This window comes from Epinephelus lanceolatus, chromosome 14, assembly GCF_041903045.1.
Source record: "Epinephelus lanceolatus isolate andai-2023 chromosome 14, ASM4190304v1, whole genome shotgun sequence".
Lineage (NCBI taxonomy): Eukaryota > Metazoa > Chordata > Actinopteri > Perciformes > Serranidae > Epinephelus > Epinephelus lanceolatus.
The window spans coordinates 38068406-38084980 of NC_135747.1; the positions used below are offsets into that span (position 1 = coordinate 38068406).

The 16575-nt window shown below is 41.4% G+C and overlaps 1 protein-coding gene across 2 annotated transcripts in view; it reads left to right on the forward strand.

Annotated features, from left to right (window-relative positions):
- Positions 1-16039, forward strand: part of mylka (myosin, light chain kinase a) — a 78142-nt gene extending 62103 nt beyond the window's left edge. The window contains exons 24-36 of one of the 2 annotated variants that reach the window (XM_033617349.2): positions 1358-1548; positions 2009-2120; positions 5383-5415; positions 5509-5599; positions 5722-5925; positions 8270-8487; positions 9132-9255; positions 10296-10448; positions 10538-10661; positions 10796-10886; positions 10997-11125; positions 11239-11351; positions 11886-16039. In XM_033617349.2, coding sequence (XP_033473240.2) covers positions 1358-1548; positions 2009-2120; positions 5383-5415; positions 5509-5599; positions 5722-5925; positions 8270-8487; positions 9132-9255; positions 10296-10448; positions 10538-10661; positions 10796-10886; positions 10997-11125; positions 11239-11351; positions 11886-12035 — 1733 coding nt within the window. In that variant the 3' untranslated portion in view covers positions 12036-16039. The remainder of the gene's footprint in view (positions 1-1357; positions 1549-2008; positions 2121-5382; positions 5416-5508; positions 5600-5721; positions 5926-8269; positions 8488-9131; positions 9256-10295; positions 10449-10537; positions 10662-10795; positions 10887-10996; positions 11126-11238; positions 11352-11885) is intronic. The other variant, XM_033617350.2, reaches the window with a different exon arrangement.
- Positions 16040-16575: the final 536 nt, after the last annotated feature.

Consider the following 16575-nt stretch of genomic DNA (forward strand, 5'->3'; position numbering starts at 1 on the left):
TGATACTACTCAGAACCATGATATTTTCATTGGTATCGTACAGTGGGTCCCAAGTTTGGTACCGTGACAACACTAATCTGGAGGGGGTTCATCTGCAGAAACGAATGAAAAACTAAACAACGATATTCGGTATTCGACCAAGCGTTTAATATTATTCGGCTTCGGCCACAAATTTTCATTTCGGTGCATCCCGAGTATTTTAGATACACAGTTCTTTCGAACCTTCTCAGCCACCGAAACATCCACATTAACACAGCAGTAGAATTAACACAAAAGCATCAGATAGAGAAGGAAAACACGGAACAGTTTACAGCTGCATACTTGTACTTTAAGTAAGTTTATTTCATTTTACTTTAAATACTTACATTTCTGCCTCAGTGAACTTTTGAATGCAGAAGTTTTAATTGTAGCAGAGTATCTTCACAGTGTGGTGTTAGTACAGTCACTGCAGTAAACCATCTAAATACTGCTTCCACAGCTGTTTATCTGATCCTGAAACATTTAATAAGATTTACAGACAGACCAGTAAACGTTATTAGATTTGTTTGTTTTGACTGCAGAGACTCGAGGACGGCGCGTTAGGGCCATCGTAAGTAAAAAAGTATACAGAGCCGAGGAGAGGGGTAATATTCTAATGAAAAATATGAATTTTCATCTCATACATTCACAACTTTAACCTTGGAAACTAAGAGGTTTTTATCAGAATATTTCTCTCCTCTCTGGCTCTCTATATATAACTTGCCACATATATGCCATAGCAGAGGCTCTGATGAGTTTTCTTAAAAGAGTAAAGTGAGATACAAGCAGACAGGAGAATAAAGTGGATGATATTTCCATGTTTCCTCCGCAGTCTGTGTCTAATAACAGACACACTGAGTTCAGACACACAGCTGCAGTTTGATGCCTTTTATGGCAGTGTGCTGTGTGTGTGCGTGTTCGTTGTTTATAACTACACACACAGACACACACACACACACACACACACACACACACACAGATGTTCTCTGTCTCCTCAGTGTTAATAGTCAGTGTGACCTCAGGTGACCTCTGATCACATGATCACAGCAGTCCCTCTTGTGTTTCCGTCTTTGAGTCGGTAAAACTTTATTCAGTCAGCTGATATGATCTGTGTGTTTGTCTTGTTTCAGCTGCAACAGACAGCTTCGCTCTGTGCCATCAGGTCATACTGTCACATCTTCATCACTTTAAGTCTTCATCTTCATGTTTCATCTCGTGCAGAGGATGAACCCTTTAATGACCATGTTAGTTCAGACTGTGGCTGTACAGACCACTGCAGCCTCTAGAGGTCAGTGTCGTCCTGCATTTACCTGATTGAACCCTCCCTCCTCTTCCTCAGATAAACCCGACCCCCCAGCGAAAGTCCCCGCAGCCTCAGACATCCGGCGGTCCAGTCTGACTCTGTCATGGTACGGGCCGACCTATGACGGAGGCAGCGCCGTGCAGTCCTATAACCTGGAGATCTGGGACTCTGTGGACAAGCAGTGGAAACACCTGGTGTCCTGCAACAGCACCTCCTACAACATACAGGTGTGTTAGTGATGTCATCAAGCAGCACGTCCCCCTGACCACAGGTGGAGACATCTCAGGCCCTCCTTACATTCACACAGAACAGCTTTTATCACCACCTACTGGCCCTGCAAGCCTTAGGAATCATTTTGTGTTTTAATGGGGGTTGAGATATTTTGTAAAACAAAGGTCATCAATCAATCAATCAATCAATCAATTTTATTTATAAAGCCCAATATCACAAATCACAATTTGCCTCACTCGGCTTTACAGCATAAGACATCCCTCTGTCCTTAGGACCCTCACAGCGGATAAGGAAAAACTCCCCCAAAAAACCCTTTAACGGGGGAAAAAAACCAGAACTTTTAAAACTGAGGGAAAATATGTTTTCAAAAGTATCCACACAGACAGGACCTTAGAAAGGGAACAAACATATCTTCAACATGTATCCAGACTAAATCAAGTGTGTTTGTGCCTCTAGAACCTTCTTCCAGAACGTCAGTATAAATTTCGCATCCGTGCGGAGAACGTCTACGGAGTCGGAGAACCAAGTGCCGAATCTGAACCTGTGACTGTTGGACTAGTGGACGATGGTGAGTAAGCTATAAAAACACTAACTTGACTTCCTTTATCCCCGATCCTGGTCTGTCACAGGTCTGTTCCAGGTCATAGTTGGTATTCCAGGTCATAGTAGGTGTTCTTGGTCATAGTTGGTATTCCAGTTCATAGTAGGTGTTCTTGGTCATAGTTGGTGTTCCAGGTCATAGTTGGTATTCCAGGTCATAGTAGGTGTTCTTGGTCATAGTTGGTGTTCCAGGTCAGAGTTGGTATTCCAGGTCATAGTAGGTGTTCTGGGTCATAATTGGTGTTCCAGGACATAGTTGGTGTTCCAGGTCAGAATTGGTGTTCCAGGACATAGTTGGTGTTCCAGGACATAGTTGGTGTTCCAGGTCAGAATTGGTGTTCCAGGACATAGTTGGTGTTCCAGGACATAGTTGGTGTTCCAGGACATAGTTGGTGTTCCAGGTCAGAATTGGTGTTCCAGGACATAGTTGGTGTTCCAGGTCATAGTAGGTGTTCTTGGTCATAGTTGGTGTTCCAGGTCATAGTAGGTGTTCTTGGTCATAGTTGGTGTTCCAGGTCAGAATTGGTGTTCCAGGACATAGTTGGTGTTCCAGGTCAGAATTGGTGTTCCAGGTCATAGTAGGTGTTCTTGGTCATAGTTGGTGTTCCAGGTCATAGTAGGTGTTCTTGGTCATAGTTGGTGTTCCAGGTCAGAATTGGTGTTCCAGGTCATAGTTGGTATTCCAGGTCATAGTAGGTGTTCTTGGTCATAGTTGGTGTTCCAGGTCAGAATTGGTGTTCCAGGTCATAGTTGGTATTCCAGGTCATAGTAGGTGTTCTTGGTCATAGTTGGTGTTCCAGGTCAAAGTTGGTGTTCCAGGTCATAGTTGGTGTTCCAGGACATAGTTGGTGTTCCAGGTCAGAATTGGTGTTCCAGGTCATAGTTGGTGTTCTAGGTCAGAGTCCAGGTCATAGTTGGTGTTCTAGGTCAGAGTCCAGGTCATAGTTGGTGTTCCAGGTCACAGTTGGTGTTCCAGGTCAAAGTTGGTGTTCTAGGTCATAGTTGGTGTTCCAGGTCATAGTTAGTGTTCTAGGTCAGAGTCCAGGTCATAGTTGGCGTTCCAGGTCACAGTTGGTGTTCCAGGTCAAAGTTGGTGTTCTAGGTCATAGTTGGTGTTCCAGGTCATAGTTGGTGTTCTAGGTCAAAGTTAGGGTTCCAGGTCACAGTTGGTGTTCCAGGTCATAGTTGGTGTTTCAGGTCAAAGTTGTTCCAGATCATAGTTGGTGCTCCAGGTCAGAGTTGGTGTTCCAGGTCAAAGTTGGTGTTCCAGGTCATAGTTGGTGCTCCAGGTCAGAGTTGGTGTTCCAGGTCAAAGTTGGTGTTCCAGGTCATAGTTGGTGTTCCAGGTCAGAGTCCAGGTCATAGTTGGTGCTCTAGGTCAGAGTCCAGGTCATAGTTGGTGTTCCAGGTCATAGTTGGTGTTCTAGGTCAGAGTCCAGGTCATAGTTAGTGTTCCAGGTCAGAGTTAGTGTTCCAGGTCATAGTTGGTGTTCCAGGTCAGAATTGGTGTTCCAGGTCATAGTTGGTGTTCTAGGTCAGAGTCCAGGTCATAGTTGGTGTTCCAGGTCAGAGTTGGTGTTCCAGGTCAAAGTTGGTGTTCCAGGTCATAGTTGGTGTTCCAGGTCATAGTTGGTGTTCCAGGTCAAAGTTGGTGTTCCAGGTCATAGTTGGTGTTGTAGGTCAAAGTTAGGGTTCCAGGTCATAGTTGGTGTTCCAGGTCAAAGTTGTTCCAGGTCATAGTTGGTGCTCCAGGTCAGAGTTGGTGTTCCAGGTCATAGTTGGTGTTCCAGGTCAAAGTTGGTGTTCCAGATCATAGTTGGTGCTCCAGGTCAAAGTTGGTGTTCCAGGTCATAGTTGGTGTTCCAGGTCATAGTTGATGCTCCAGGTCAGAGTTGGTGTTCCAGGTCATAGTTAGGGTTCCAGGTCATAGTTGGTGCTCCAGGTCATAGTTGGTGCTCCAGGTCAGAGTTGGTGTTCCAGGTCAAAATTAGGGTTCCAGGTCATAGTTGGTGCTCCAGGTCAGAGTTGTTTTAGGTCATAGTTGGTGTTCCAGGTCATAGTTGTTGTTCCAGGTCAAAGTTGTTTTAGGTCATAGTTGGTGTTCCAGGTCATAGTTAGGGTTCCAGGTCATAGTTAGGGTTCCAGGACATAGTTGGTGTTCCAGGTCAAAGTTGGTGTTCCAGGCCAGAGTCCAGGTCAGAATTGGCATTCCAGGTCATAGTTAGGGTTCCAGGACATAGTTGGTGTTCCAGGTCATAGTTGGTGTTCTAGGTCATATTTGTTGTTCCAGGTCAAAGTTGGTGTTCTAGGTCATATTTGTTGTTCTAGGTCATAGTTGGTGTTCTAGGTCAGAGTTGGTGTTCCAGGTCATAGTTGGTGTTCCAGGTCAAAGTTGGTGTTCCAGGTCATAGTTGGTGTTCCAGGTCAGACTTGGTGTTCCAGGTCAAAGTTGGTGTTCTAGGTCATATTTGTTGTTCTAGGTCATAGTTGGTGTTCTAGGTCAAAGTTGGTGTTCTAGGTCAGAGTTGGTGTTCCAGGTCATAGTTGGTGTTCTAGGTCAGAGTTGGTGTTCCAGGTCATAGTTGGTGTTCCAGGTCATAGTTGGTGTTCTAGGTCAGAGTTGGTGTTCCAGGTCATAGTTGGTGTTCCAGGTCAGAGTTGGTGTTCCAGGTCATAGTTGGTGTTCTAGGTCAGAGTTGGTGTTCCAGGTCATAGTTGGTGTTCCAGGTCATAGTTGGTGTTCTAGGTCAGAGTTGGTGTTCCAGGTCATAGTTGGTGTTCCAGGTCATAGTTGGTGTTCTAGGTCAGAGTTGGTGTTCCAGGTCATAGTTGGTGTTCCAGGTCAGACTTGGTGTTCCAGGTCAAAGTTGGTGTTCTAGGTCATATTTGTTGTTCTAGGTCATAGTTGGTGTTCTAGGTCAAAGTTGGTGTTCTAGGTCATAGTTGGTGTTCCAGGTCAAAGTTGGTGTTCTAGGTCATATTTGTTGTTCTAGGTAAGAGTTACTGTTCTAGGTCATAGTTGGTGTTCTAGGTCAGAGTTGGTGTTCCAGGTCAAAGTTGGTGTTCTAGGTCATATTTGTTGTTCTAGGTAAGAGTTACTGTTCCAGGTCAGAGTTCGTGTTCCAGGACTATGTCAGCTTCACTAAACCATATTAAACCAAACTGAAGTGAATGTGACTGAACTAAACCGACTAACTAAACTAACTGCTGCTGTTTGGTCCGTCCACCAGAGGAAGAGGCCGAGGTAGAGGAGGAGGATGAAGGTACAATGCTCAGACTTTCTCATAACAGCGTAACATAACAGGACGTGATATCATTGGAGCCCCACCTCTGACCTTTGACCTCTATTTTCTTAGACTCAGAGAAGGAGCCGGACTACAGAGACGTGACTATCAGAACAGACACGAAGGTGAAGGAGCTGTATGACGTCGAGGAGCGGCTGGGGACGTAAGGCTCCGCACACTCACACCTCACCCACAATGCACCTCTGCTTCTCTACACCCATGATGGATCAAAAAAAAAAAGGTCTTTAACCGTGGAGTAAAACCAGTGTTGTGTTTGTGTGACAGGGGGAAGTTCGGTCAGGTCTTCAAACTGGTGGAGAAGGCGACGAAGAAGGTCTGGGCGGGGAAGTTCATCAAGGCGTACTCGGCAAAGGAGAAGGAGAACGTCCGGCAGGAGATCGGCATCATGAACAGCCTGCATCACCCCAAACTGGTCCAGTGTGTTGATGCCTTTGAGGGCAAGTCCGACATCGTCATGGTGCTTGAGATGTACGTCACGTTTACTCTGAACAACAACACTGTGTTTATTTCGTCAGCAGGGATTCCTCTTGACAGGCTGTGTACATTTACTCAAGTACTGTAGGTACAAATTCGAGGTACTTTTAGGGCCGACGTCACGTTATTATCTGGAAGTGGACGAAGAAACGGAGCGTTATATTTCTACATGAATTGACCAACTGTTAAGTTAATCACACATTCACTCTGCTCGGCGCTCTGCTGCTCTTAGAGTGCGGTGCTCTGAATAACTGAATGGTACATTCAGACAGCGCTCCGACACTCTGAATGAATATTTCTGAATGCATCACTCGCATCATCTTCCTCCATTGTCTACAACAGGAAAACAGAACTTGCTAGCTAATGTCTGTGGAGAATTGTTTTGCCTCAAGCTAAGCCCCGCCCAACAAAAAACACTGTAATGTTTACTAGCAGTAAAAGGGTCTATACTTGCACTCCACTACTTCTCAGAGGGACAACAAAGTACCAGCTACTCTAACGCTCACTGATCAACATGTATTTTGTTTGTTTAATCCTCAGTAAACTACAATTTTATTTAACTTTTGTTCACGTTAAACGAGATATAACAGTTTAATTAACAAGCTTTATAGGAGTATTTATCAGTGTCAGACAGAACCCTTCAATATAAAACCCGATCTGGAACTCCATGTACGGAATACTGTTGTGTCTTTGATGAAATGTGAACCTGCAGCTGATCTAGGAGCAGTTTGATGTGGAAACACAGACTAGATGTTTTTGTTTCAGAGAACGTTGGAAAATAATTCTGTGGCCAACTATGAGAGGAATGAGAGCGACTATTTCCTGTCTACTAATTATAGAGCCGTGATGGACAGACTGCTCCAAAAATACACACTCAGAACAAATCATCTGCTGACTGTAAAATATTGAACTCTTAATGTCTGGTGTTTCAGCAGACCTCTTCAGTCTCATCTTGTTTCTTCCGTTACTCGGATAAACAGACAGGAACACATTTACACTGTTTGTTACTCAGATAAACAACTGAAGGAAAAACACTGAATATCTGATAAGGTGATAAAAACTGTTTACATTCAGACTCTTATTTTGGTAGGGCTGTTCCTGTCAGGTCTGATAACGGTCGAATCTGAAGCTTCACGGCTGATACAACAGAGACAGTTTCGCATCAAGAAAAACTTTTGGTTTTGGTTATAAACAGCAGCTTGCAGCATGTTTTGTGTGTGTCATGAAAAAAAATCACTGATAAAGCATCAGTCTTGCTGTAAAAGGTTTGAATGTGAAAAATTGTAAATGAATGTTCTGTATTTTTGTTGTGTTTAGCCGTGGCTAGAGACATTATGTTTTCCGGTTATTCGTCCATCCCTCCCTTACCTGTGAATGCGATATCACAAGAACACCTTGAGGGAATTCCTTCAAATTTGGCACCAACGTACACTTGGACTTAATGATGACATGTCTAGATTTTGGTAGTCAAAGGTCAAAGGATACTGTGACCTTCAGTCCCCCTCATTTTCATTAATGTGATATCGCAAAAAAAACCTGAGTGTTTCCTTAAATTTGACACAAACGTCCACTTGGACTTAAATATCACTGATTTCATTCTCATGAATGTGATATCTCAATAAAACCTTTAGAGAGGTTCCTCAAATTTGTTCAGTTGGATTGAAAGATCAACTGATTCCATTTTGGTAGTCAAAGGTCAAGGTCACTGTGACCTTGCCCCTGTCTTATTCTTGTGAATGTGATATCTCAAAAAGACCTTCATGGAGTTTCCTTGAATTTGGCACAAACGTCCACTTGGACTTCAAGATTAACTGATTAGATTTTGGTGGTCAAAGGTGAGGGTCACTGTGGCCTAGCGTCCATCTCATTCTTGTGAACGTGATATCTTAAGAAAACCTTGAAGTAATTCCTTCAAATTTGGCACAAACTTCCACTTGGACTGAAATATCACTGATTTTATTTTGGTAGTCAAAGGTCAAGGTCACTGTGACCTTGCATCTCTCATTCTCGTAAATGTGATATATCAAAACAACTATTTGAGAGGTTTTTTTTCGCAGATTTGGCATAAACTGCCACTTGGACGGAAAGATCAACTGATTAGATTTTGGTGGTCAAAGGTTAAGGTCACTGTGGTCGAGGGTCTGAAGATCTTGAAGGAAATTCCTCAAATTTGGCACGTTCCATTTTACTCAAAATCAACAGATTACGGACATGCAGTAGCTCACTTGGTAGAGCAGGCAACACATGTACAAAGGCTACATTCTTGCTGCAGGGGTCATGGGTTCAATTATGATCAAATAGCAACCGGGTGTTTTTTTTTTTTGTTGTTGTTGTGCAGGATCTCAGGCGGCGAGCTATTTGAGCGCATCATCGACGAGGACTTTGAGCTGACGGAGAGGGAGGTGATCAAATACATGCTGCAGATCATCGACGGAGTCAGCTTCATCCACAAACAGGGCATCGTCCACCTCGACCTCAAACCTGAGAACATCATGTGTGTCAACAAGACCGGCAGCAAGATCAAACTCATCGACTTCGGCCTTGCCCGCCGACTAGGTGACCAATCACTGTGGGGGGAAGTTTAACGTCTGGAGTTTGTTGCAGAATCTTTGATGTCGCAGGATTTGTTGATCCAGATTGAAAAATCTTTTCACACAGTGATGTTTGGTGACAAATATTCTCAAAACGAATAAATAATGTTAGCTTTAGCTCTACTTTATCACTGACATAGCATGCTAATATTAGCCTTCTTGATCACTAAAATACCAGGTGATACCTTGCTACAACACTTACTGTATGTGACAGTTCCAATGCTTGTCAGCATTTTAGCTAAGCTAACATACCACCATGTAGTGCCACAATCAGTATAAAAACTCATTCAACATTTTACTTGATGACAAATATTAAAAAACTAATTCAGAATCCCTGTTAGCTTTAGCTGTACTTAACCTGATAATGATTTTTAATGCTAACATAGCATGCTAACATCAGCCCTCTATCACTCCTGTTACACTTAAATGTCAGGTCATTACCACAATACCTGGATGCATGTAACCCTGCCAACCCTTGATTGCATTTTAATAAGCTAAACAGTTTGTTAATATTATACCATTAGCACTTGGCTAAGCCTTAAATGTCCTAAAATGGCTACCTCAGTACTCATTGATTATTATCGACATTCTCTTTCTGTCCTTTAACAGAAAACGCAGGAACTCTTAAGGTTTTGTTTGGGACTCCAGAGTTCGTGGCTCCAGAAGTGATCAACTATGAAGCCATCAGTTATCCCACTGACATGTGGAGTATAGGAGTCATCTGTTATATACTGTGAGTCTGTCCAACACAACGTAGCTTCTTATTTAGCTTCTTATTGAATGTCTTATTTACTTATTTAGCTTCTTTTCTGATTCTGGTTTAGCTTCTTTTAGCTTATTATCAGGCTTCTCATTTAACGTATTTACCTTCTTGATTTGTTGTTTTTAGCTCATTATATTGTTTTTCTTTAATTTCACTCAGTTTTCTCTTTTTTCATTTCTGTCTGCATTTCTAAGCATGGGGTATTTGTTTAATTTGATTTTGCTCAGTTCACTTCTGTTTCCTTTAGCTCAGCTTCACTCTGTTTTATCTTATAAATTTCCTCTGTTTTTGCATAGCTCAACTTCATTTGTTTTTTATTTTTATTTTCCCTTTAGTTTCTTTTACCTTAGCCTTTCTTAGTTTAGCTTCTTTTTGTTGTTTTTTGTTTTGGGGTTGTTTTCTTTCTCCTTTTGTGTAGCTTCTTTTTACTTAGCTTGATTTAGCCTAGCTTAATTTTGTTTTTATTTCCTGCCCTTTAATTTAGCTTCTTTTAGGCTAGCTTTCCTTAGCTTATCTTAATTTATCAAGTTCTGTAATTTAGTACTTTAGCCGGCTGATATTTAAGGTTAGCTTAATTTCATTTTATTTTAGTTAAGATTTTTTAAGCTTAGCTTAGCCGTTATTTTGTTTTATTTTATTCCTTTAATCTAGTATTTCAGTTTATCTTTCTTTAACTTAGCTTAAATCACCAGGCTTTGTTTATCCTAATCTAACATTTTATTTCTTTGTTGTAACTTTAGCTATAATATTTATACATAGTTTTAAGGTTAAGTTTTTCTTTATTTTATTCTGTTCAGTATTTCATGTAATTTCCTGTTTAACGTTATTTTCCAATTTAAATATCTAACCTTTGAGTTTAAGCAGTGTATCTACAGTTTTTTCTTCTTCTCAGTGGTTTTCTGTTTCGTGGCCTCTGTATTTTAGTTAAATGTTGCTTAGTGAACTTTATTCTGGTTCAGTTTGGTTCACTTTGGCTCAGTTATGTTCCCCTGTGTTTATCGTCCTCTCAGGCTGAGCGGTTTGTCTCCCTTCATGGGCGACAACGATAACGAGACTCTGTCCAACGTCACCTCGGCCACCTGGGACTTTGAGGACGAGGCCTTCGATGAAATCTCAGATAACGCCAAAGACTTCATCACCAACCTGCTGAAGAAAGACATGAAGTAAGAACACAGTGTGTGGCCGCCATCTTTGATTGGATACCACCAACATGTTTAGATATGAAGCCTCACTCTGCGTGTGTGTGTGTCAGGGCTCGGCTCACCTGTGCTCGGTGTTATGAACACACCTGGCTGAAGCAAGACACCAACACCATGAAGGCCAAGAAGCTCTCCAAGGAGAGGATGAAGAAGTACATCCTGAGGAGGAAATGGCAGGTAAACAACAACAACATGAGGACAGAGACATGATACAGTGTATTTACAACTCCTGGTGAGGAGTGATTAAAAATTGTTAAAAACGGGAACTCAAAATAACCAACTGAAATTAACTGTTTCTTCTTCTGTGGCAGAAAACGGGTCACGCTGTCCGAGCCATCGGCAGACTGTCGTCCATGGCCATGATGGCCGGAGTGAGCGCCAAGAAGGGCTCACCCACCGAAGGTACAGACTGATGGGAATGAACATTGTTGTTCCGTGGTGTTGTTTTTTAAAAATACACAGCTGACTCTATGTGTGTGTGTGTGTGTGTGTGTGTGTCCTCGCGCGTTCAGAGGATAACCAGTTCCTGGAGTGTTTGGAGTACGAGCAGAAGACTGAGTGTAAGCCGACATTCAGCTCAGTCATCAAAGACGTGGAGGTGGTGGAGGGCAGCGCCGCTCGCTTCGACTGCAAGATCGAAGGTACAGCACAACAAATACAACAAATACACAACAAACTTCTGTCAGACTTCACCAAACAGATGGAAACACTGAACAGACTCATTAATAATGAAGATGTGTGTGTGTGTGTGCAGGTTACCCCGACCCAGAGGTGGTGTGGTACAAAGACGAACAGCCGATCAAAGAGACCCGACACTTCCAGATCGACTACGACGAAGAGGGAAACTGTAGTCTGGTCATTTCAGAGGTCAGAGGTCAACTCCATTATTATTCAGTGTGTCTGCAGTGTGTCACTGTGACCTTCAACTTACCCCCAAAACTTTTGTGAACACAATTTCTGAAGAACACCTTGAAGGTTTTTTTTTTTTTTTTTTAAATTTTCAAATTTGGCACAAACGTCCACTTGGACTCAATAGTGAAGTGACTGGACATTGGTGTCACAGGTCACTGTGACCTCATAAAACCAGTTTTTATGCCTCTGCATAGGTGATAGCCATGGCCAGAGGCATTATGCTTTTGCGTAATCCGCACATCTGTGAGATCGGAAATTTCTTCAAATATGGCACAAACATCCACTTTGACTCAAATAAACTGATTAGATTTTGGTGGTCAGAGATCAAAGGTCAAAGTCACTGTGACCTCTACCTATTAGCAGATTTTCAGAGACATTAAACACTAAATCCACTTTTTAAAGTTATAATAACATGTACAGTTCTTTTATGACGCTAAAGACACTTAACTTTCCTCATTAATTCTCATATTTGCTGATGTAAATCTGCAGGTGTCAGGCGATGACGACGCCAAGTACACAGTGAAGGCAGTCAACAGTCTTGGGGAGGCAACGTGCACCGCTGAGCTGCTGGTGGAGGTGATGGCTGGAGAGGAGGAGGAGGAGGAGGAAGAGGAAGAGGAAGAGGAAGAGGAGGAATAAATCAGTGTTGGTCTGGACTCCCACAGGAAGCGTAGGAGGAGGTGGTGCTTTTCTTCAGCTTGTCCGACCTGAGCAGAAAACACCCATAAATAACAGATTGTGATTGGAGGAGCAGGTGGGCGAGGTTTGTATTGAGCGTGTAATGACAGTATTTAAAAAAAGTCTCTAACTCACCAGTCAAACCACACACCGAACAGCGCAACTATAATCTCTTTTAGTGATGGTCAAACTCTGCCCACCTGACACCTGGAGAACAGAAGCCCCGTCCCTTTCAGGTTAGCCTCTATTCATTGGTGGGTCTCCTCTTACATTGTATTTCATTGCTCTTTCTTAAAGATGTATAATTAAAACAGGATACCTGGGTTTTCTGTCCATTTTTAATATAATATTTAATATTGATTCTCACAATTTTAAATAATTTTTAGCATGAGTGGCGCCGTGGAGCAATGTCTTGATTAGCGGATCTCCATTTTGAAAAAAAATAAATAATTGGTAATGAGGAATTAGACTGCTAGCTAGTAAACACTGATCTTAAATATTCCAAAAATCTGTTTTTAACCCAGTGTCATGTTTCAGGTCTTCACCAAAGACCGAAAAAACCTTCCTGAGGAAACTCACTGATGAAGAGTTGCTAGCTGAACACATACTAGTCTTTAACTTCAGTTTGATGCTTATGAAATGTGAAAACGTTTATTCATCATTAACACTGAGCTCCAGCTCCCAGGGCCCCATCATCAAAGACTCATGGGAGCTGTAGTTGTTGTCATTGTTTGCAGGGCGTGGGGCTTTAACTGTCTGTTTAACCAACCCATGAAAACTGTACTGTATGTGAACCAGACCTGCTCCCTGTGGGAGTCCAGGTGAGGAAGAAGAGGGTATGATGGAAGAAGTGAAGAGGAAGAATGATGAAGAGCTTTATATTCACAGAGCTGGGCCACGCCAGAATAAAGTGGCTTACTGTGAAAAAGCTCCAGTGGCTCCAAACATCAAGACAGAACTCCAGAAGTATTTAAGTTGTGTTAGCGTCGCAGCTAACGGTGTGGTGAAGACGAGAGGGATGAAAATTACATTTGTCACCTAAAGATGATCCAGATGTTACTGATGATCCCTTCGAGAGAGTCAGACAGCTAACTAGCGTTAGTTAGCAAACATAACCCCTACTATTGGTAGCCCAATAGCTAATAAACATTAGCTAATTAGCAGCAGAGGGTAGGGCTGTGACAGCTTAATTAAAACAGTTTCAACCACAAGAATAAAATTAGTGCAAACAAAACTCAAATCAGTTATTTAAAGATTACTGAATGGTCTAATTATGTACAGAAATAACTGGATGCAACCCTAAAGCTAACAGGTAACAGCTAACAAGCTAACAGCTAACAGTGCAGGGTATACAGAGGTATACCCACCTCTTTTTTCTGGCAGTTTACAGTATACCAACCTATCAGCCAAAAAGCCAGTGGAATATATAGAAGAGTAAACCCACTTCCTTCCCGATAAAATACCCATCTAATTACTAGTACACCCACCTCTTCGACTACACTAAACCACGGCTAATACTGGTTTGCTAACGTCAGCTAACAAACATTAGCAGCAGACATCTGAGCTGTGAGAAGTGAATTAAAACAACTTTGGTCATATAAATACATTTTATACCAAATATATGACTCAGATTATTTGAAAAACTAATAAATCAGTAACTGCAACAACAAAGCTAACTTAAGAGCACTAAGTAGAATTGGTTTGCTGACGTCAGCCTACAAACATTAGCAGCAGACATCTGAGCTGTTCAACCGATGTTAGCTCGCTAGCTAAGAATAATTATTAACTAAGGTTTCTGCTGAGGGGGGTGAAATAAATAATTTACAGGTAAATAACTAAAGGACCCAAACAGTAGAAAATGGAATGAATGTGTAAGTAATAAACTAGAGGTAACTTTAGATGGAGCTCCTTAACATTTAATGTTAGCCTGACTGTTAACTGTTAGCTGACAACTGTGAACCATGCGAACATGGTTTGTAATGAATAAATAAACAAATTATAAAACTAATACATGTATTAATCAGTTATTAAAGTATTAAACTGGATTCAGCCCTAAAGCGAACATCAAATGAAGAAATATTTGTGGCTATGGTCACTGAGGTTAGCTCACCAGCTAATACAAATTAGCTCATTAGCAGCAGAGCTATAGAGTGTAAGAATTAAAACAAGGGATAGAAAAAGAATAATCAAATAATTAAAGGTTTGGACCGTCAGAATACAATTTGAACACAATGACCAAGAAAAACACAGTTAGCTTGGTAGCTAACGTTGGCATAATCCACTTCCACAGTGATGTTAGCGTAGCTGTCAGACCTGTTTTGATTTGAGCGTTCTCCATGTTAGTCTCAGATTTAGTTTTCATGTTCTACAACTGTTACCTAGACTTTGGTTAAAATAGTAGTTTGCTACAGAAGAACACCAGGAAGTGATAACGTTTACTTCAGCACACAGGGTTTATGGGTAATGAAGTCTTCCAAGTTCAAACAGTTTCGTGGTGTTGCCACTCTGAGCTGCTACAAACCGAATGCCTTAACGCTGACGTGACCTCGCTCTGTGAAAATAAGGCTGAGGGTGAGAGGCGGAATGGTGACAGTGATGATGATAACTTATATAACAATAACCCATTTGTAGTCTATAATCTAGCTGCTCCCTCTTTGCATCCGATATGTTCAGCTGCGAAACGTTGAATGTGTCTGTTTGTTTCTTCTCTTCTGTTTGAGCACTTTTCTCGTTACGTTTGTATTTTTGACTTCGACAGCAGTTTTACCAGCTCACATCACCTCCGCCTTACGTTGTTCGCCTTAAAGCAACAAGGTGACGCTTTTAACGATCGTCTGGGTGATTTAAAACTTTTCTACCACACATTTATCACGTCGTGGAACGAAATAAGTCTTTTTATCTTGAAAAGACGTTCGTTAGCATGTATAGATGATCGTCCAGAATACCCAGAATGTTTTATCAGCTCACTGAGTTTTAAAACTTAGCACACGTTGAAGTTTAGGTTGAAAACACCCGGACATTTTGAGATTTTATGAAAATCGTGATAGTACAAGACGTTTTCTCATAATCGTGACTCGTGATCATGTAATTATAAACACATTTTCACAATGTCTTATTACGAGATACGTATTTCATAATTTCATTATTTCTATTCTGAGTTTGTTGTTATGTAATATTAAACATCATGGTGACACAAAGAAGGAAACACTTTAAGAATCACAGTGATGTCATGTTTGACAGACAAAATGATTTTATATTTTTTTACTGAGCGTTCAGGACGATAGAAATATCGAGGGAATTTTATCGATTTGGCTCAAAGCGAAGTTCGACCAGCAGCTCCAGATGACCTTTGACCCCTTGGTGTGTGTCTGGTAGAAACCGGATGTGATTTAAAGGCGTCTCTGGTGAGCTGACGTATTTGCGTTCACGCTGATGTCGAAGTCGTATCTTTAACTTTTTTTTCTTTTCTTTTTTTTTTTTTTTTGCCACATTCCAGCTGTTTGTGCTTTAAAACATTTATTTAAAGGTTTTCAGGGCTGATTCAGTTTTCAACCAAAAACCAAAGAAACTTCTTTACGAATTCACAGGTGTGTGTTTGTGTGTGATCCATCTAATGTTTAACCCTTTCCTGGGCCTGTGTGTGTGTTTGGTGGTTGTTTGTTTTTCAGAATGTTTTTATTTTTAGACTTATTTAATGCACAGATTCATAATTCTAATATTATCATTTGAGCATCCGTCTTCTTGGAGATCTTCTTCGCCACCACTTAATTTGTCACTGTTCTTACAACTAAACCAAGCAGTGGACTCACTCCTAGACTGGTTTGTTTTTGTATTAGATGTATGTAGATTATATTTCTCTAATTTTTATAAATATATATCAGTTTGATGAACTGCAGATGACATGTATGAGAACACTACGACTGTAGTTACTCACAGATACCAAATAAATTTATCACAAAACCAAATGGCTGCTGTGGTGTCTGATGTTCCAGCTGACATTGTGAACCTGATGTGTTGTAGCTACGTGTTTTTCTCTGTGTATTTCTTGGTGTTGTTTGCTGACTCTCTGGTGGTTTCAGAAAATTGGAAATAAATGGTGTAAAAAAGATAGGCTGCATCAAACTGTTGCATATATAAAATAAATAGTGGATTGCACCTGAGGAGCAAAATGATTTAATTTGTATTGATTAATCAGCCTAATGGCATGCAGGTGAAAACATCAGTAACTCAAATAAGCACTGGTTCCAACCAAGGTGTGCAGAAGAGCATCTCTGAAGCAACAACACCTTGTCCAACCTTGAAGCAGATGGGCTACAGCAGCAGAAGACCACACCAGGTGCCACTCCTGTCAGCTAACAACAGGAAACTGAGGCTACAATTCACACGGGTTTTCTCACCAAAACTGGACAATAGAAGATTGGAAAAACCACATTCAGATGGAAGCATGGATCCATCCTGCCTTGTATCAACGCTTCAGGCTGCTGCTGGTGGTGTAATGGTG